At 39.4% G+C, this 20,606-nt stretch overlaps 1 protein-coding gene across 8 annotated transcripts in view; it reads left to right on the top strand.

Annotated features, from left to right (window-relative positions):
* syne1a (spectrin repeat containing, nuclear envelope 1a) overlaps positions 1 to 20,606 on the top strand; it is a 179,149-nt gene that overhangs the window by 76,377 nt on the left and 82,166 nt on the right. For all 8 annotated transcript variants that reach the window (XM_059025182.1, XM_034017823.3, XM_034017822.3 and 5 more), the window contains 32 exons: positions 144 to 294; positions 457 to 615; positions 957 to 1,139; positions 1,545 to 1,646; positions 1,764 to 1,967; positions 2,334 to 2,541; positions 3,307 to 3,419; positions 3,837 to 4,042; positions 4,272 to 4,427; positions 4,962 to 5,253; positions 5,583 to 5,755; positions 6,412 to 6,721; positions 6,929 to 7,093; positions 7,658 to 8,017; positions 8,692 to 8,828; positions 9,298 to 9,475; positions 9,692 to 9,868; positions 10,335 to 10,478; positions 11,336 to 11,491; positions 11,998 to 12,162; positions 12,531 to 12,703; positions 13,101 to 13,254; positions 13,857 to 14,000; positions 15,388 to 15,552; positions 15,923 to 16,240; positions 16,553 to 16,708; positions 17,098 to 17,268; positions 17,730 to 18,056; positions 18,376 to 18,528; positions 18,933 to 19,100; positions 19,941 to 20,117; positions 20,239 to 20,385. In XM_059025182.1, the coding sequence (XP_058881165.1) occupies positions 144 to 294; positions 457 to 615; positions 957 to 1,139; positions 1,545 to 1,646; positions 1,764 to 1,967; positions 2,334 to 2,541; positions 3,307 to 3,419; positions 3,837 to 4,042; positions 4,272 to 4,427; positions 4,962 to 5,253; positions 5,583 to 5,755; positions 6,412 to 6,721; positions 6,929 to 7,093; positions 7,658 to 8,017; positions 8,692 to 8,828; positions 9,298 to 9,475; positions 9,692 to 9,868; positions 10,335 to 10,478; positions 11,336 to 11,491; positions 11,998 to 12,162; positions 12,531 to 12,703; positions 13,101 to 13,254; positions 13,857 to 14,000; positions 15,388 to 15,552; positions 15,923 to 16,240; positions 16,553 to 16,708; positions 17,098 to 17,268; positions 17,730 to 18,056; positions 18,376 to 18,528; positions 18,933 to 19,100; positions 19,941 to 20,117; positions 20,239 to 20,385 (5,992 nt within the window). The remainder of the gene's footprint in view (positions 1 to 143; positions 295 to 456; positions 616 to 956; positions 1,140 to 1,544; positions 1,647 to 1,763; positions 1,968 to 2,333; positions 2,542 to 3,306; positions 3,420 to 3,836; positions 4,043 to 4,271; positions 4,428 to 4,961; positions 5,254 to 5,582; positions 5,756 to 6,411; positions 6,722 to 6,928; positions 7,094 to 7,657; positions 8,018 to 8,691; positions 8,829 to 9,297; positions 9,476 to 9,691; positions 9,869 to 10,334; positions 10,479 to 11,335; positions 11,492 to 11,997; positions 12,163 to 12,530; positions 12,704 to 13,100; positions 13,255 to 13,856; positions 14,001 to 15,387; positions 15,553 to 15,922; positions 16,241 to 16,552; positions 16,709 to 17,097; positions 17,269 to 17,729; positions 18,057 to 18,375; positions 18,529 to 18,932; positions 19,101 to 19,940; positions 20,118 to 20,238; positions 20,386 to 20,606) is intronic.

Below are 20,606 nucleotides of genomic sequence, written 5' to 3'. Positions count from 1 at the left end.
TTCCATGATGCCACATTAGAAATGGTTTTCGTTCATACATTCTGTGGATGGCAACGTGCGTATGGTTTATTTAAGGTTAACATCCTTGTAATGAACTGTGTTCAGCTAATATGTCACCTTGTATTCTGTCAACCCAATTGCAGCCAAGAGAACTGCTGTGTGCTTGTGGATCTCATGAGGGAATATCAGAGCAAGAAATCTACCATTATCAAAATCATAGAAAGTGCAGAAAATGTTGCTGAAATCAAATCTGCACTAAAGGACCAAGAAGACATCAGGCGCACATTATCAAGGGTGAGCAAGCATACACAAAACAAATGTGTACATTTTGACGTGGAACACAAACCACTTCAAAAAAAGAAACGTCAAAATTGAATTTCAGCACACCCCCCTACTCATTTGGTTATCTCTCTCTCTCTCTCTTTCTCTCACACTCTTAATCTCTCTCTTTTCTAGCATGAAGCTGTGAAGAACGAAATGGGTGGAGGACAAGAGGAATTGGACAACTTCACGAGCAAAGCAAAACAGCTTCTGAACGACCTGAAGAAGATCCAAGGCTGTGATCCCATGATAGTGAGAAAGGACATGGATGCTATTGTGGATCAGTGGCTTGATGTAAGCTTAGAGTGGTATAACATTGAACACTACTGAAGCAATAATCTGCTGGTTTATGTCACTCAATAAGATTCTAAAATTGGTTATATAAGGTTTATAGATATCTAATAAATAGTGTACACATTTGGGGTGAAAAGACCAGGAAAAAGTAACTACAATGGTAGAGATGGTACTATGTCTGTTTTTTAAAAAAAAAATTAATGTAATACAATGACAAACGTTTCAAAAAAGACTTTTAGTTTCTTTTAGTATGTCAAAATTTCTTTTAGTATGTTCAGTGTTTAATAGTTGTGGCTGATGTTATGCACAAAGCAGTCTGATATATTTTTTCTTGGAAACAGGTGTCTGAAAGAATCGATGACAACATTGAACGTCTCAGTGTCAGCTTGGCATTGTGGGAAGATGTCCTGAATATTAGCGATGAAATAGACATGTGGTCTAACAGTTCGATCTCAGAGCTCAGTGAAAATTTAAGCAACCTCAGTAACAGTCAGAGAATGGAGTCACGACTTGTAGAATTTCAGGTAAAGCTATAACTCAAATGGGAAGAATGAAACCTTTTTTTAGATCAACCCCCTTCAAGGTAATTCATGTCGGCCACAAACCCCCTAATATACCCATAGCTGATATATCATATAAATGCATACAGATTTGCATTATTTAATATTCACTGCAGTTGACCACCAGTTTGAGAATCCCTGCTGTAGAGATTGCAGGTTAATATGATAAGAGGGAACCTGTTTCAGATGTATTCCCACCAGAAATCTGCAAAGATCCAGAAACAAAGATATAATAATGAGGTGTTTATTGCAAACCTTTACCTTGATAACCTTTCCCTGAGGCCTCACCAAAAATGAATCCTTAATACCTCAATGAGGAACACCCTGGGTCATTTTATTAATAAGTAAAAATATGTATATTTTTTGCAGTCCGAGGTGGAGAGTAAAGAACAAAAACTGAAGACGCTGAATGTAAAGGTATCAGAGCTGAAGCAAATAACAAAGAGCCAGGAGCCTCCCACAGAGCTGCAGGTACTTCTAAGACTTAATTGTCTTCATCACCTGTTCTGCAAGAAGAAGCTGTGCTTGTTTGAATCTAGCAGTACTGACATTTTTTTATTGTACTAAGAAGGAATATTTCTCTTTCAGGTAATTGAAGCAGATCTAAGAAAGAAAATTAACCATGCTCAGGAGATGTCTGAAGTAGCCAGAGGGACCCTGAGAGATTTCCGCTCACAGAAGCAGCAGCTGGAGAGCTTTATTTCTCAAATGACTGCCTGGCTGAGTAATGTGGAGCAGTCTCTGACCTCCTCTTCACATAGCACCGACCCAGAGGATCTCCGGAAAGTAAAGGTACGAATTCAACATTCATTACACCATTGCTGCCATGCTGCCTTCCTTCATATCTTAAGTGGAATATAAATGTAAAGTACGATTGATGCCACAACACAATAACATGAATAATATTATGATGAAACATTCCATTTCAAATATAACCGAGAACAGAAATAATACGAAAATATATATTTAGATTAGTTTCCTGCCTTACTGTTTATATGGTAATTTACAAAAGAAGAATCCTAATATGATACTTGATGTGCTCTCTAGAATACTCTATAGAGTATAAATACTGCTGTACAGTGTATATGCTGTGTGATATTTTGGGAAAGAATATGTAAAAGACTGATTTGCTGGTATAAGATGTTATTAATTGCACAGGAGATACAGAAGGAACTTCAGAAGCAGCAGAGCAGCATTGACTCGACCCGGGAGAACCTCAACAGTCTGTGCAGGAAGTACCCTTCCAGTGAGCTGGAGAAGTTGGGCTGCACAGTCACTGAATTAATGAAGAAGTACGAAGCTGTGAACCAGCTGGCTTCCAAAACTCTAAGCAACCTCCACAACAATCTCGAACAACACTTCAATGGTGAGATCATGTCATAGAGGGGGGCATGGAAACAGGTTAAGGTTTCTAGCATGCATTAGGGTACTGAAACTTAATTCTGACAATTAAATATACCCCAATATGAATTCAAACCTGCACAAAAGAATTGCAAGACCAGGTACTAGTTCTTTTTTTGTGTGTGTACATGTTATGCAATGTATATCTGGTCAACTGGCACCACGTAAAATCAGAAACAATGTATACGTTTTTTAACCTTCCCAAATGTAGTATTGCAGAAATCCATTGAAATGTGTGTGTGGCTTTTTCCACTCAGGGCAAACGCCCTCCACATGACAGGGGGATCAGGCTTCCAAGTCACTGTAACGGATCTCTGGAAGCCGGCCAGACTCTTATTGCTGTCTAAATTGCTAGCACTATCAAAGCTGGCACTTTTAACTCTTGAGCCGAGAAACTGAATACATCTGGATGACTTTTATGAGTCACTACAGGGACCTTACATTGCTTAGTTTCTTTTTTTTTTTTTAAATGAACCATTATATCTTTTTTTATGAATTTTCTGTACCCTGGCATCATGACCTCATACAGTACTTTTCTGTGCTTGTTAAAACTGTTTATTTTTGAGGACTCCGTGCCAGACTCCAAACCACTGCAGCATGTGTGTTATCCAGACCCACCCACAAAAGCTTTAGACATTACACCGCCATTGTAGGCCTGTGTTCTTGCAGTGTGCCTCTAAGTTCTGAGATTATGACATCCTCTCTGAATTGTTATGCTTCCTTTGGAAAGATTTGGTCCAGAAGTTTCATGGCTGGCTCTCGGACATTAAGGATACAGTGAGGGAGTGCTCTGACAGGTCTGGCGACTTGAGTATCATGGAAGAAAAACTGCAGAAACTAAAGGTACAGTAGCTGCTTTTGCAGCTGGGAAATCTGAAGACAGAAATCAGTTGTTAGAGCTGCCCTGGGTATACGCTGACTCTTTTTCTTTGCAGCTGTAGATATGTTTTAGTTTTCTTAATTGCATTACTGCAGCAAATTCACAAAATATTAACTCATGAGCTAAATGAAGTTCCAGGCTCTTATTGGCTTCTTTAGAAACAGCTAAGAAAATACATGAATGTACTTAATTTATCAAAGAAACAGTTTTTTTTTAACTAATAAGCACAACCGTACTAATTTGTTTAGCCAGTAACCACTCCACTACATATCCCAGGACAGAAATAGTAATGATTACTTTTTGACTGACTTTCCTTAGCCATTACAGTATATGTCAGGGGTTTGGATTGTAAATGCTGTTGTCAATGCTGTGTCCTTCAGGAAGCCCTGAGCTGCGTGGATGAAGGAGAGAAAAGGCTTACTCTTGTATGCGAGGATGGAGAGAAGCTGCTTATGCATTTACCCAAACCCAACGCGGGCCACATCCAGCAGCAGCTGTCCGCTAGCCAGCAGGAGTGGGACAGCTTTATGGAGCAGTGCAGACAGAACCAGCAGGCCCAAGAGGAGAGTGTTGCAGAGCTCACCAGGTGAGGGAGGCAACCACACAGAATCTATTTGATAGGAAATTGCCTTTATTATATTGCTATTAGACCCACTTGTATAACCTACATACTTCCTTATTTTTATTGTTTATATACACCTGAAACCATCCCTCCAGCCATCTTTTTGTAAATGATGTTTCCATTGCCGTAATACAGCAGGGCCTTTGTTTTAAAATTCTTTCCTTACAATTGCTGATTTTTTTTTTTCCTGCAGTTTTGACAGCCAGCTCAAAAGATTGAGCTCCTGGGTTCAGCAAATGGAAGAGAGGCTGAACACAGAGCTACTGGGAGAGACTAAGCAGCACATTCCTGAGAAGAAGGCCGCAGTGGAGAGGGTGGAGGAGTTTCATGAAGAGCTGCTCAGAGAAAGGTATCCACTCTGAAGAAAGCGTACTGTACCCAGAGCTGCAAATGTCTTATTTGTCGATTTATTTTCATGATCTATGGTCTCTATTTAAACACCACAAAATAATTAATTTCAACTGCATACACAGCAAATGCACCTGGCTGCAGAGGGCTGAGAGTCCAGTAATCAATAATTCAATTAACATTTTAGCTGTTACAAAATATTTATGGTAATTGTGTGACACTGGAACAATATTTTATTTGGGATTTAATTAACACCAACCAAATGAAATTGAATATTGGCTATATTCTCAAAACCTTTTAATCAAAATGGACATTTGTACCCTTTTTATTTTTTCAGTACATTCATCCAATAAATTTACCAAACCAGAAATAAGCAACTCATTCCTTTTAGAGTTGTAATTGGTGTTTTTTCCTGTCTTGAAAAAAATGTGGGATAGCAATTTGAAGTAAAACCTATCCTATTGATAATGTAACAATGAACAGAAGCACAGCATGCCACTGGTTAATATTTCCTTCCTGCCCGTACGCTCCACAGGGATTCGTTCGAGCAGCTGTGCCAGAAGTCTCAAGGCCTTAGTGAGTCTGGCTGCGGGGATGGGAGGGAGGTGCGTACCACTTCCCAGCTGCAGTCGAGCTACCAAAACCTGGTGAAGGCGGTAAAAGAGAGGCTGCGGGTTTGTCAGGTTGCCTTGCAGGAACACCTGGCCTTTGAGGAGACCCAACAGAGCACCTGGGCCTGGCTCAAAGAGGTGCAGGACAGGCTGGCTGTCATTGACAGCATCACCGGCAGCAAAGAATCCCTGGAGAAAAGGCTTGTGCATGTGCAGGTACAGATAAACTCTAGCTAGTGCATTTCAAACAGCCTGTAATTTAAGAGATGACAGTAGTCAAAGCCCACTAATTAAGCTCTCACAGTAGTCTGAAAGAGATAAACACATGAATATGAATCTTGTCATCTAGATAAACACTTGAAGGCCAAAATTTTGCAATATTTTGAAGGTAGTAAAAAGGGTCTTGGTGATAAATCAACCATTAGCATTTCAACAGTTCATTTGTAACACAAGTTGCCTCAGTTAGATTTTTCATTCAAGTGCATTTAATTTCATTTAAAATATTTAAAAGTGTTTGAATTCAGCAATTTTTTTTTTTTGCAAAGGAAATCCTGTTGATGAAAGGTGAAGGTGAAGTGAAACTAAACATGGCCATTGGTAAAGGGGAACAAACCATGAAAAGCAGCAATGAAGAGGGGCAAAAAGAGATCTTCTCCCAGCTGCAGACTCTGAAGGATGTGTGGGCCAACGTAATCATGGCCTCTATGAGCTGCCACAGGTACAGACACAATTCTTTGTGCTCTTCTTTTTCCTAGACAATGAAAAGGGCAAAAACAAAAGCAGCTTCTGCAGGATCCATGTCCCTGCACACAAACATTAACAACAGCAAAGTTTTTTTTTAGTGTTGCCATTCATGACATCTTATGGAGCTAAATAATCAAAAATAAAACAGGTTAGTAGCAAAGTGGGACTACCAATGTAAATTATCTGTAGCTAACTTGGGTGTGATGCATCGCATGTTTTAATCATGAATGTTTTTAGTGCACATGATCCCTATAAATGAGGGAAAAAATGAAATTAGCCTGTCCTGCTGAACAGCACCAATAGTTTCATTAGATCTACTGGCCCACATACAAGAGGCTTAGTGAAATCTCACATGCCCTTTACTTTGAAAAGGGTGATGAGATACAAGCTCAGCTTATTTCCCTGAAACATTCAATAAAAGAATGAGCCCAGCTGACATTCAGCCGAGACACTATAACCATGAAACCCAAGACACTATAACCATGAAACATACTTAATACTGCTGCATATGGAGATACAGCTGTGAAGTTCTCAGGTCTCATAATGCTGAACCCTGGAAGCAGTTATATAACAACACCCATCATAATCTCTGCCTGCTAACCCCCCATGTTTGTGTTTCCATTTTTCCAGCCGGCTGGAGTGGACAGTAGCTCAGTGGAACAGCTACCTGGAGAGTGAGAGCCAGCTGCAGCAGTGGCTGGAGTCTGTGGAGCAGGAAGTGGGGGCCCCAATGCAGCAGCAGCCTGGGCTGAAGGAGAAAGCCTGCCTGCTGGACCGGAATCGAGCTATACTAGCCGACGTGGAGAACCACTCAGCGGCCTTCAGTCGCCTAGCAGACAAGGCGGGAGAGCTGCTGGAAAAAACGGGAGACACCTCCTTCAGGGTGGATGTGCAGGCTGAAATGAGGGCACAGTTTGGGGACATCACAGCAGTGGTTAAGGTAAATTATTTAGCTTCCTTTTTTATCTATAAAATACCGTGTAGAAGCGCAGTTCATAACTGTATTATGATTCACCACACAGAGGACTACTTTTGTGAGGAGGACAAGACATAATAAACAACTTTCTAATGATAGTCACAGGCTAGCAGAGGAATGAGCCCTAAATGTCGACTGTGTAATTGCTTATTTGGTCTTTCTTTGTTTCAGGGGAAAGTGAAAACCTTGGAGGATATAGTAGATAGCCATCGCTTTTATCATGAAGCAGTCCGTGAGTTCACAGACTGGCTGCATTCAGCAAAGGAAGAGCTTCAGCGCTGGTCAGACATGTCTGGAGATTCCACGTCTGTACAAAGAAAACTGACCAGGATTCAGGTAAGGCAACAAACCATTCGCCACTTGAATTTAGTTTTTAATGCTGTGTTACCTGTGGATGATATCTTCATGTTTGTTTATTGCTTTAAAATAAGGGAAATCCACACTTCCTCTACCTCAGTGACTGAGATAACCCTCAAGTCTGTGTTGAATTTTTATCATCTCCTAATCGGGTGTCAAAACTTTACTTACAGGCACTGTTTGCTGTCATGTCTTTTCTAATGGCACAGACGCATCAGAAGCAAATTATAGTGACTCATTGTCTCATAAATGTGCCATGTGTATCTGGAAAGGCACATTCAGGCACATCTGGTATTGCACAATGAAAATGCAGTTGTAAGTTTGACTGAATGGATGTTCAGCAAAGATAACATTGTAAAATAATATTGTGGTGCATTTGGAAAGTCTGACAAATAGTAGTGGGAATTATAATACAAAATAAAAAGTTAAAAAGTACTGTAGAGTTATATGTGACATCGTTAAAAAACAGATCATCAGTCTGAATCAGTCCATTTTGTTTAACACTGTGATGGTGTTAGTTACCGTAGCAACTTTCCATTGCAGGAACTGATTGATTCCAGACAGAATGGTAGACAGCGTCTAAACAGAGTGCAGGAGTTTGCTGCAGTGGTGAAGGAGCACACGGCAGGCATCGGCTGTGAGCTGATAGACATGGAGGTAGAGGCCCTGCAGTCTGACTGGGAGCAGTGGGAGAGGAGCACCAAGCAGACCCAGGGCAGCCTGGAGAGCACACTCAGTCAGATGGCCAGCTCAGAGCAGGAGTTCACAGCCCAGGCCAGCCAGCTGGAGCAGGGCCTGCAAGAGTTCAGCAGCCACCTCAAGGAGTGGGGCCAGAAGCTGAACCAAGTGGAGGAGTGCAAAAACACCAACGAGGAAGTGGTAGAGGGATGGAAGATAGCGAAGGTAGGAGGAGCTCCTCCTTGTTTTACACATTCTCTTTCTCAAAAGCCAGTACTTGTTCTAAACACACATGCGTTGCAGTGTTTATCCATTTAGTGAATTAGCATTTGGGTATTTTTTTTTTAATTTAGGAATGTATTCATGAAGAATTTAGCATTGTAAATCCATTGCAGTTTTGTGCATTTACTAAGATGTTAATGCTTTATGAGTAGAAACATTGAGATATTTTCCACCCTCATTTTCAATTGTGAAAGGGATGTTTTTTTTCTCCGTACTGCTCCAGTTTATTATCTTGTCTTCAGGTTTGCTTGTTATTAATAAACTACAGTACCTGGTTCATTAAAAACATACATTTGGCAGCATTTACAAAAAAAATAAACATGTATGTTGTCTTGACACAGTTTCCAAAATACAATAATAGTCTGAATGCTCTACTTAAATAAAACTTTTCTAATAAAGTTTTTTTTTGGGGGGTGTGGTTGAATTCAAACTACATATACTAGATATACCAGATTCTACATGTGTTATTTATAGTAAATACATACTATTAAAAGCAGTTTTCTGACCTCAGCTCTTTATGCAAAAACTGTGTTCTATTCTGTGTACTATACGTGTAGCAAACATAACCATATGATTAATTATTTGTGTTTGATTGCCTGCTGTTTTTGTATTAACAGGAAACATTGGATGCTCTGATGAAGGCAGAACATATGTCAGACAGCCTGAAGACTCAGCTAAATGATCTTTGCCGGTTCTCAAGAGATCTCAGTTCTCATTCAGAGAAAGTGTCTGCGTTAATTAAGGAGTACAACAGGTAACAAGTTCCCAGCTGAGAAGACCAGCAGCCTTGCCAAGACACAATTATCTATTTTTGCTCCTTGATTCATAGTTTTCCATTCGTAACACTTTTCATTTCATCTTTGACTTGTTTTAAGCTACATACGCATGTTTTGATATTTTAGATTCAAATGCCTGTTCATTGATTTATTGATAATGTGTTATTGTTTAGAACAAATACTAACAATCCAAGTATTTTGTTAAATATAATTGAACAATTACTAAGATTAAATATAGTAGATTTTATTCTTTCATTTTTATTCTAACAGTATTTGTTCTTGGTGCTTAGCCTCACCAAGTGACTAAATATTAAATCCTTTTACAAATCCTTTGCATTAACAATCAGCACATTAAATATGGTACTAATTTTTGTCTATTTGAAGTCTTGTTTGTGTCATCAAGAGCCTCATGAACTTGTATTCCCTGTCACTTTCTTTTCCTGGCAGTCTCTGTCTTCAAGCATCTAAAGAGCGTCAGAACAAAGAGAAGCTACTGGAGCAGAGATTCCGCTCCTCTCTCAGAGAGTTTCAGCAGTGGCTTGTCAGCGCCAAAATCACCACCGCCAAGTGCTTTGATGTCCCTCAGAACATTAATGAGGCATCTACCAGCTTACTGAAAATACAGGTAAAGCCTGACATAAACCATAAGGCATACAGCAAGGCAACTTTTCCTCATACAAAACAGAGCTATGGGAACCACTACTGGTTTATTATACAATATGCATAAATGAGTTAATCCTAGGTCAACTATCTCATGCTTATATCCTACATTATATTTTACAATAACATCTGAAAAAAATATGTTATAATTAGATTATATTTTGTTCATTTTTCACTATAGGAATTCCTGTCTGACAGAGAGCAAGGACAAAGTAAAGTGAATGCCGTTTTCTTCAATGGAGAACTGCTGAGCAGTATTTTACCCAAAGTTGAGACAATTCAAGCCAAAGTAACCAGTGCCAGGGAAGACTGGAAGAACCTTTTATCAAGTCTGCATCAAAGGGAGACAGCTTTACAGGTACAGAGCTGACAGTATTTCCTGATGGGACTTCATTCAGATGTCATTACCTATGCACTACCTTTCACTGTCTACAGTACCTCAAGCAATTTTTGGCTTACTAAGGCAACCTAGTATGTAAATGATGGAGCATGGCTGCAAGCAAGCATAATAATAATTGGATTGTGTTACCAATGGTTTTTGATGCTGTGAGGACAAAAACTTGTCCTGACTTCATGCCGATACATTATTAAGTCTGTACAACATTACATTTAACTATCTGCTGAGACATCTGTAGGACGAAAGGGAGTGTTCCTGTACCTAAATCTGTCTCATTCCTCTGTATTATTATGTATTGTCCGAGTGATGTTAATACAGAGGGTCAAATAAGTCAACCAGTAGGATTAATACAGAGTTCATAGGCTGCAGATCACACCGTCCTGTGTTTATTAGTGAAGTTGACTGCAGTGTCTGTGTGTTATTCTAGAATCTGCTGTCCCAGATGAAGGACTTTGAAACAAGTGCAGAGCCTCTTCAGGAGTGGTTGAATGGCACAGAAACAGCAGTGCAGGAGAGCAGCGCCCGACTCCACAATCTCCAAGCCAAGAAACAGGAACAGCACAAGTTGCAGGTATCGCACAATGGGTGCTCCTGATAGATATGTTTGCCACACAGATCTCACTAGTGGCAACCTAATCGTATCTAATGGCCAGCTCCAACAAACATTATCATTCAAATTCCACTAAAAAACATATTTTTATTCAAGTGATAGTAATCGTGAATCTGACCATTAATGTGGAATAAAAGGTTGTCTTGCCTTGAACAAAGGCTAACCATTTATTTTGTGATTTATGAGTTGCGTTTTTATGTTTCTTATTTTAAGAGATGTCAATTCGCAGTTTACTCAGACAGAACCACCTAGCTTTGAATTTCTCTCTTTTTGATAAAATACAATGACACACCCTACACTCAACTCACATTTTAAACCAGTGAATTATTGCACACTATCCTAAATGTATCAAATGTGCATTTAAGTGTCACCATCATCTCCATCATTGCAGTATCTGGGTTAAAGCTCCCATGTCCTGTATTGCATTGTCGTACGTTCATCATTAAATCCTGCCCTTGTATTTATTGATTTTTTGTGCCTGTTTAAGGACACATGCCTGCCCATTTTTAATAACTTCATTTTTAACGCCAAAGAGTTGACCACAACATGCTTTTGTCATTTTCCAGTTTGTTGTGCTATAAATGTTGCCAGTGTTTTCTTATAAGCCCTATTCATGTTTTAATAGTTCCAAAGGCCTTCTGACAGATGTGGCCTTCGTATGTTTAAACCACTTCAGCTGCACCGCCTTGCTTGAATGCTTTGCTTTGCATTATTAACAAAATTAACTTTGTTCTTATGTGCTGATCACCTTTAGTATACACTTTGGTTTGTTGCTTCTCTGTGGCATGCTTTTGTTATAACCTGCCTATGCGTTACAGTCTGTCCTTGAGGAAATAGCCTGTCAGGAATTACAGCTGAACAGGCTGAAAGAAAAGGCTCACCAGCTCTGGGAAGGACAAGCAGCCGGCAAAAGCTTTATGCACCGAGTGTCTCAGTTGTCTGCACAGTATCTAGCTTTAAGCAACCTGACAAAGGTAATTGTGTCTGCCTAATTGGTGGCCTTTGTGGTGAAGTTCTGGTTACCATACTTGTTATAAAGATCTAATTCTTTCTTTGGTGTATCTTTGTATTCGTCTTTTACTGTTTTAATCTTAACTGATGTTTAGTCAAAAACAAAAAAAAAAAATGCAATTTTTTGATGTGGGTGATAATATTATTGGTATCGTTCTTGTTGATTGAACCAAATATTAATGTAAACAAAAAAAATGTTTCTTTTAGAAAACTTCAAAAAAGAATGAAAAGAAATGGCTAATATTATAGTACTATAGCAATAATAGGTGTCACTTAATCTGCTAGGACAGATGTTTTTACATTGATCTATTGAGAAAACGCCAAGATCGATTACTAGTATAGTCATCAAAATGCACTGTACTGTAATAGTTCAGGTCTTGCTCCCATATTAGAATAGGTATGGGGCATTCCCTGAAGGTTTTGCCTGATGTCGGATCAGTAAGGGTGAGATCTGCTGTGGTGTTTGCAGGAAAAGGCTTCTAGAATCGAGCGGATTGTGTCCGAGCACCAGCTCTTCTCCCAGGGCCTGAAGGAGCTGCAGGACTGGGTTGCAGATGCCAATCACATGCTGGCGTCGTATTGTAGCCCCACTGCTGATAAAAATGTTCTGGACAGCAGGATGTCAAAACTGGAGGTAAAGTACGGAAGCACATCATATATGTATTTAACAAGGATTTTAAGAAAATGCAGCTTTTCATCATGAACCTGCATTAAGGCAGTGCCCTCTTTTTTCGAGATCAAATCAATGTAGATAGTTTGTTGTAAATGAATTTGAACACAAACAATAAAACAACGTGCAAGATTTACTTCAAATAAAAGCTTCTGTGAATAACAAGCCTCAGGCTTTGTGAAGTGCATTTAATAACTACAGTATTATTGTTAAATATAAGAGTGTTTAATGTATTCTAAAGTAGTTAACCAAGATGAGTTGGCATTATATAAACGGTAGCTTATTTGTGGACATTTGTATTTCTTTAAGTGGTTTGTTTTTTTCTGTGTCAGGCCCTCCTTGCTGCAAGACATGAGAAAGAGATCCAGTTGAAGATGTTATTAACACGTGGAGAATCAGTCCAGAGAAACACATCACCGGAAGGGGTCCCATTTCTCCGGAAACAGATTCAGGATCTCAAAGACTCCTGGGACTCCCTTCTGTCTGCCTCTATTCAATGCAAGAGGTATTTGTTTACTATCAATATGCAACCTTGTGGAGACTATTTGTCCATGATTGGCTCAATTCTCAAATCTTTTCCTTATCGTAATTTTTTTTCAGAAAGGAAAACATAAGAAATGTACATTTCAGGTTGAATGTGTTTCTTATTTTTTTTATTTGTTGTTTTTTTTTCATATAGTTATGACACATATTCATATTAAACCTGAAATGTGATGAACAGGCAATTATTTTTTACATGTGACTGCTTTTTTTATTATTATTTAAAAATAGGATGAGTAATTAAATACTACTGTAGTTAAAGTTAAAAAGTAATTAGACTTGATTCCACACTGGAATATAACCAAATGTAATTTAAAGGGGTCTGGATAAAAAAAAAATAACCTGGCTCTGTGCACATTCAGCCAGCTTGAAGGGGCACTGTCCCAGTGGACGAGTTACCAGGAGGATGTTCGACAGTTTGTCAGCTGGATGGACCGTGTGGACAAGAACCTGAACATCTCAGAGAAGCAGTACTCAGAGATGAGAGACAAGACTGCTAATTTGGGGAAAGCCAAGGTTTGTTTCAACTGAAAGAAATGTGTGATAGGCCCAAGACTTTTTTTATTTTAAATATTTTTAAATATAAATATTTAAAGGACTGTTCGTTTTTTTCTAAGAACATTCTAAAGCATTCAGATGTGATTAAAATTATAATCTGTAACCTCCTGTTGTCTTTAATACTTCCTTATGATGAGCTGCCCGTACCATATTGAAGCAATTTGTCTGTATTTGTGCTCTATTTTGATTATTTTACGGGTAGTTTGTAGTTATTGTATTCACAAATACATATCTTCCAACTAACTTTTTCCCTTGTTCATCACCTGTGCAGGTGGCAGGCCGAAGCTGATTTTCAGACACGGTTTTGTTTCTGCTGATAACATTTAGGACAAAAACAGAATGTTGCACTTTCCAGCTGAAAGTTGACACCACAACACATAATTTACAAAACAATGAAATGGTATAGGGTATTATCACTTGAACTGGACTATAAGAAATGTATAATGAATAAGCAGGGAGGACAGCTCCATTCTCTCAATAGGCATTTGAGCGCAAAGAAAATACCTTTGTTAAATCTAGCTAATGACACAAGTCCAAAACTATTTCATTTTTTTTTCCAGTTACTGCATGAAGAAGTGTTGAGTCATAACAGTTTGCTGGAAACCATTGCCATGAAAGGCTCCAGTATGGCTGAACACTACGAAACCCAGCTGGAGATTCAGGACCTTCAGGAGCGATACAGTGCTGTCAAAGACAAGGCTAAGGTTTTTAAACCATGATCTTTACTGTCCTTGATTTAGTACTATAGTACTGTTATTACTCTGACAGCACTTTGAGATTTTAGAAACTAAATGTGTGTGTGGGGGTGGGGTGGGGGGGGGGGGGGGGGTGGGGTGGGGGGGGGGTGGGGGGGGGGTGGGGCATGTATTACTATCAATATGGGGACAAAATCTGAGCAAATGTCCCCACAAAGATAGTAACTCCAAAAAAATTACGTTGTGGGGATATCCCCTTTGTAAAATGCCTTTTTAAGAACTAAATATGCCTTCAAAAAAAAAAAAAGTGTCAAAATATTTAGTTTGTTGTCGACTTTCACCCAATGTGGAGTTTTGTCTGACTGGACTTAGAAATAAATAAAAATATAGTGAAAGTCAATGAGAAGTCCCCACAAATAGGAATGCAAACGTGTGTGTGTGTGCATGGGTGTGTGTGTGTGCATGTGTGTGTGTGTGTGTGTGCATGTGTGTGTGCATGTGTGTGTGTGTGTGTGTGTGCATGGGTGTGTGTGTGTGTGTGCATGTGTGTGTGTGTGTGTGTGCATGGGTGTGGGTGTGTTTGTGTGTTTTGTATTAATTCATCTATTTTTACTTTTAGCTTTTTGAGAAGTCATGAATGTATTTTGTAATGTTTGTCGATGTAGTTGTGTGGTTTTGATGCTCTTCGAATTTGAATTCTTTGAATTCTCTACCAGACTATTTTCATGTTTGGCTATGCTTTTCCTTTATTGCGCAATACATCGGGAGGGCTGTGGTTATTTCATGAATGAGGATGGCTGAATAACAGTGAGTGAGGTGTTTATGGCCATTTTCATGAGAAATGACTTTCCTTATATTAAGCGCCACTATTATTTAATTCGGATCCATGCCATTCACTCTGTTATTCTGTTGTTGGATTTTAATGTATGCAAGATACATTTCAAAATCAGATGTGGTAAAAACACTATTCAACGATCTTCCAATTGTAGAAAAGTTAAATAACATACTGCAGTTAAAATCTGAACATAAAGGCTGTTTATCGCCTTCCCAGGGTGTTCAAATATAGTGTTTGGATACCCCTAGGCAACACCCCTAGGTGTGCAGGAATGGGATCACATTTAAACACCCTGTTATGTTATTGCTTTCTTATCAGATATTGCAGTTGTATACCACAATCAACTATTCTAAAAGTAGGTTAATCTCATACTTTGCAAGAACCTGATAATAAAACTAAGTTAGAGAAGTAGTACTACACGTTAATAATAGCTGTCAACGAACACAATGGTGTTGAACTCATACCCCTGCTAAATGGAAGTGGAACTGGGGTATACTGTATGTTTAATAAACAATTTTTATTGTTTTGGATAGATAACATACTGGTTGTTATTTTCTTTAGGGATCAATGGTTAAAGCTGAGGAGCTGGTCCTAGCACACCAGGAATACCAGCGAGGTCTTCACATGTTTGAGGACTGGCTGGAGCAGGAGCAGGAGAGACTGGGATGCTGCTCCCAGATGGAGGGAGATGTGGAGACATTAGAAAATACCCTGCTGGAACTACAGGTAAGAGCTACCCTGTGCTTTTTTTCAAAGTACAATTACTATCATACTAGGTTAAAAATCTTTAGATTGAAAAAGCATGCTGTCCCCTGCTGTAGCGTTTGTTCACTAATCTGCCTATTAGTTCATCTTATGACTTATGACATCTTTGTAAAACAATAAAAAAAAAGAATATTGGAATCAAAGATGGCCACACCACAACTCTGATATGCCTTATTGCTGTAACAGAATATAGTGCATGTTTACACTTCTTTCAAACTACACTTTGCTATTTGTACCACTGGTCTGCAGTTTTGCAACTGTATGCATGGGTTACATTAGGTTATTGTCATCCTGAGTGAGCTAATTTTTCTTTCTTATTCCTCTGTGTTAGGACCTCCAGGTGCGCTGCACTGAGGGGCAGGCTCTGTTGGACACGGTGCTCAGCAGTCGGGAGCAGGTTATCCCCTGGGGAGCCCCTCAGATAGAGGACCGCGCCCTGGAGACGGTGGAGCAGGACTGGCAGGTGTATCAGGCAAGGCTGGCAGAGAGCAGGGCCCAGCTCAACACCACCCTCACCAAGCTCCGGCAGATGGAGCAGAAGTTCCAGCACCTGGATGCGTGGCTCAGGAACATGGAGAGCAAGGGGAACATCCGCTCAGACAGGCGCTCCGATAGAGACACCAAGGAGGCTCAGCTGCAGATGATGAAGGTAGGGGAAAGCAAGACTAAGAGGGGGAAGAAAGCAGGTGTTTACAAGTACAGACTTCTTTGTTCAGAATTAAACTTAATTCTACTGTTGAGTTGAGCCATAGATATTAGTAATTTGATTGTTTGTACTGAGTATGATTAGTTTTGGTAGTGTTATAGGTTTAAAAAACGAAAACAAAAACAGTAAAGTTGATAGTTGACTCAATATCACTTTTTTTTGCCAGTTAAGTTTCTGTTTTGTGCTCCCGTTGAGAATGCAATCAAACAAGGAGTTGCTTAATTGCAATTGTATTTATTCTGTGCCCCTGTTCAGAGCTGGCATGAAGAGACGCTGGTGTATAAAGATGAAGTGGAAGGTGTCAGTGCCCTGGCCCAGCAGGTCCTGGAAGAGACCCACATCAGCAGCAGAGTTAGCAGCCGTGCCACACAGCTCACCGCGAGATACCAGGCTCTCCTGCTTCATCTGTTGGTAAAATCCTTATTGTAGTCATCCTCTTAGACATTGCCAGCGGTGGCAAAATATTGTCACTGCTGTTCATTTGGTTGAGATTTTAACTTGAACACAGTGCTGCCAGGTGCATCAAGGATCTAGAAGGGATAGTAACAATAAGTGTGTCAACTGTAATTCAGTTATTATTGGGTGGTGTGGAGAGGGAAATGTTTAGTATCTGGTGAACATGGTACTTTTTTTTAAAACAAAATTTCAAAGGAATGGGAAATGCATATCCTCTAGTCCTTAAACACCTTAGTACACACAGTAACAGCCCACTGAGCTAAGCAGGCAAAAAGGTTAAACTGTCAGACCCAGACAGTTGAAACCACACATGTTTTGGTATATGATTATTTCTGCTGGTTTAGGAGACAATGAAGCAGCTTGAAGAAGAAATCAGAAGTATCGAGGAGGCAATGACTGTCTTCAGCTCCTACACTGACTGGCTCAGTGCAGCTCAGAAGAACTTCAAAAACATAGCAGTTAGCATCAACGTGGTTGACAGAGTTGCCATGGAGAACAAGATGAAGAAACTGGAGGTAAAAAAGAATAGAGATGAAAACTGGAGTGTTTATTCCTGTTCTGTTTGAGTATCATGTCTTTTAAAAGAAAAAAAAACAGGATGCACTAGATTGACTAGAATACAGTAATTTGGTTAGGTACTAGGATATGTTTATAGGCTTGTTCAGATATCAACATTTTATGAAAAAACTAAAATATTTGAGAATACAACATTGATATTCTTCTCTTTGAAAGTTTGCAATTCTGAGACCTAGAAGAAATTCTTCTTCAGTTATGAAGCATTGTCAACATAAATTAAATGAGCAGTCAGACATGTACACTGAATGATTGTTAGTGTCCCGTTAAGCTCAAAAGCAAATCAATACACTGATACTTTCCAAATTGTGAATTTATGAGTAATTGATTGAATACAATTCAATCAAAGCAAAAAAACTGTATAGGCTATATATAAACAATTAGTGTGTTTTCACCTGTGCAGTTGTTACAAAGCGATATTGAGGTGGGTCACAGATTCCTGAAAGCCACCAGGGAGAAGACAGAGAAAGCCATGGCCTACCTGGAGGAAGCAGAATCTCAGCAACTGAGGCAAGAAGTGGACACCCAGCTTTCCCAGCTCGATGAGTTGATAGGAGCTGCCCGGGTAGAGTACAGCACGCTGGAGAAGAGCATGCACCTGTCCAAAGAGTTCCTGGACAAGTACAAGGGCCAGGCACAGTGGCTGATGGAAACTCAGACCCTACTGCACACTCCTGTGGAGCCCAAAGCGGAGCTCTATGAGAAGAAAGCTCAGTTAGCAAAATACAAGGTATACAAGCCACAGACATTGCATTTCCTTGGTGCGTTTGATAGTTTTTGTGCTGTCTAAAACTGAAAGTATTAGTGGCTCCAGCTCAGGTAAAACTATAAGAAAAAAGGTTTTGGCTATTGCCTTCAGTGTACAGTAGTGGTTTAAGCGGGCACTGTTGTAGATTTTCTACATGTCACACTTCAATCAGGATGGTTTACAGCTGTGGTGGTGCATGTATGTTGTTAACTGTTGTAGTGTCTGTCATCAAAATGTGCAGTATGCGTAAGTGGAAAGCCTGGGATGCACCATGTCCTAAACACAGTTTTACTTCCTTCAGACTATTCAGCAGACAGTCCTGTCCCATGAGTCTTCAGTAAAGTCAGTGATTGAGAAGGGACGGGCCCTGCTTGACATCATCCGGGACCCCTCTGTCAGCAACAACATGAATAAACTTCAGTCCGAATATCACAAGCTCTGCAATATTGCTGTGGTAAGAAGCTTCAGTTTAACAAGCAGTGGAATGAGGCAAAGGCAGACTGAGATGCTGAAAACATGAACCTTCCTTTCCACATCCGTAGCTTTCATCATTGTTGTTATACTTGTAGCAGTGTTTCTTATATTGTAAGGGTAAATATTTAGAAACACATTTGAAAAAAACTGGTTCATAGTAATGAGAAAAATTAAAAAAAAACAGAATCCAAAATAAATGTAGTTTTCATGAAACTCTTCTAGGCTGTTAATGCCAATCACAGTAGGCTTTATGTTTTCTGAATAGAGCACATTGATTCAGATGCTATAAGATATATTTTAGAGGTATTGGTGAATAAAATTGAAGTATTTTTTAAATATAAAATATGCTGCTGTTTTCAATCTGTGTATGTTCATGTTCTTTAGACACATGTGCAGAACCTGGTGACAAGAGTGAAGGAGCACGAGGCTTACAATAGCGATCTGCAGGAGGTGGAAAAGTGGCTGCTGCAGATGTCGAGTCGCCTGGTCACCTCAGACTCCATGCAGAGCTGCAATCTGGAGATGGCAACACAGCAGCTGGCTAGGCACAAGGTGCAGAACAGTGAGAAGGGTCTGGGGTGGAAATAAGGGAGCGCTTTTGATTAAATGTTCATACTATTTTTAAAGAAAATATACAATATCAGGAATAGAAATACCTATAGAATCTAGAAAAATATCAAATTAATTAACTTTGAATGAGTAAATGCAATTTGTATTTTCCACTAGTGAGTTTTCATTACTAACTTATAATTATTAAAAAAAACAATCAAATAAAAGTCCTAAAGTCTATTGTGCTCAATTGAAAACGGTACTTACGCATTTCCCAATGAATATGGTAAAGCTCACTTCTTGTTGAATGGGGGACTCATGTTCCTGTAGTCATACAGCAGTACAGCTCTTTGTAAAGAATGTGTAAAGTACAGAATTCTGAAACTACAATAAAACCAACATTTTATGAAAAACTAAAATATATGCTATATTTGAGATTATAACGTTGATATTCTTCTCTTTTGAAAGTTTGCAATTCTCAGACCCAGAAGAAATTCTTCTTCAGTTATGAAGCATTGTCAACATAAATCAAATGAGCAGTCAGACATGTAGACTGAATGATTGTTAGTGTCCCGTTAAGCTCAAAAGCAAATCAATACACTGATACCATACTATCCAAATTGATTAAATACAATTAAATCAAAGCAAAAAGAAAGAAAAAAAACAGTCTAGGCTGTGTATTAACAATGAGTGTGTTTTTGCCTGTGCAGTTGTTGCAGAGCGATATTGAGGTGGGTCGCGGATTCCTGAAGACCACCAGGGAGAAGACCCTACAGAATACAAAGTACAGAATTCTGAAACTACAATTAAACTTTGCTTTTCAAACTATCTTTAAATTGACAGGCAATAATGGAGGAGATTGCCGGTTTTGAGGAGCGCTTGACAAGCCTGAAAGGTACAGGAGACTATCTTATCAGCAGCTATACAGAACATCTTCAAGGGAAAATCAAACAGCAGATACAAGCCCATCAGCAGGGGACTAGAGACAGCTATTCTGCCATCTGTAGCACAGCCCAGCGGGTAAGTAAAGAACCAATGCAATTCTTTGTTAGAGTAGCTAATGTAGACCATCAAAATGTTTAACAGTCTTCAGTATCTATGTCATGTACACTCAATTATGATGGGGATTCTCATTTTGCAGGTTTACCAGGGCCTAGATCGGGAGCTTCAGAAGCATGTCAGCCATCAGGATACATTACAACAGTGCCAAACCTGGCTTTCCACTGTCCAGCAGGAGTTACAGCTGCATACACAACCCCCCTTAAGCCTGCAAGAGGCACTAAAAGAGGTGAACCAGTTTAAAAATACAATATTCTTTGACAAACCTGTATAGTCATTTGGCATGCAATTCTAGGTGTATTAAAAATAATATATTTGCAGTGCAGTTTTGTAGCAGTGTTAGGAATGTGCTGTGTTGTATTAAGACATAGGAAATCATAGCTGCAGGCTCACTGGACATCCTTGGTCTTAATACACTGTAATGGAATGAAACAACAGCTGATGTCCAGA

Source organism: Acipenser ruthenus, chromosome 6 (genome assembly GCF_902713425.1).
Source record: "Acipenser ruthenus chromosome 6, fAciRut3.2 maternal haplotype, whole genome shotgun sequence".
NCBI classification, from domain to species: domain Eukaryota; kingdom Metazoa; phylum Chordata; class Actinopteri; order Acipenseriformes; family Acipenseridae; genus Acipenser; species Acipenser ruthenus.
Note: the sequence above shows the minus strand (reverse complement) of the source record. Positions and strands in the feature narration are given on the sequence as shown.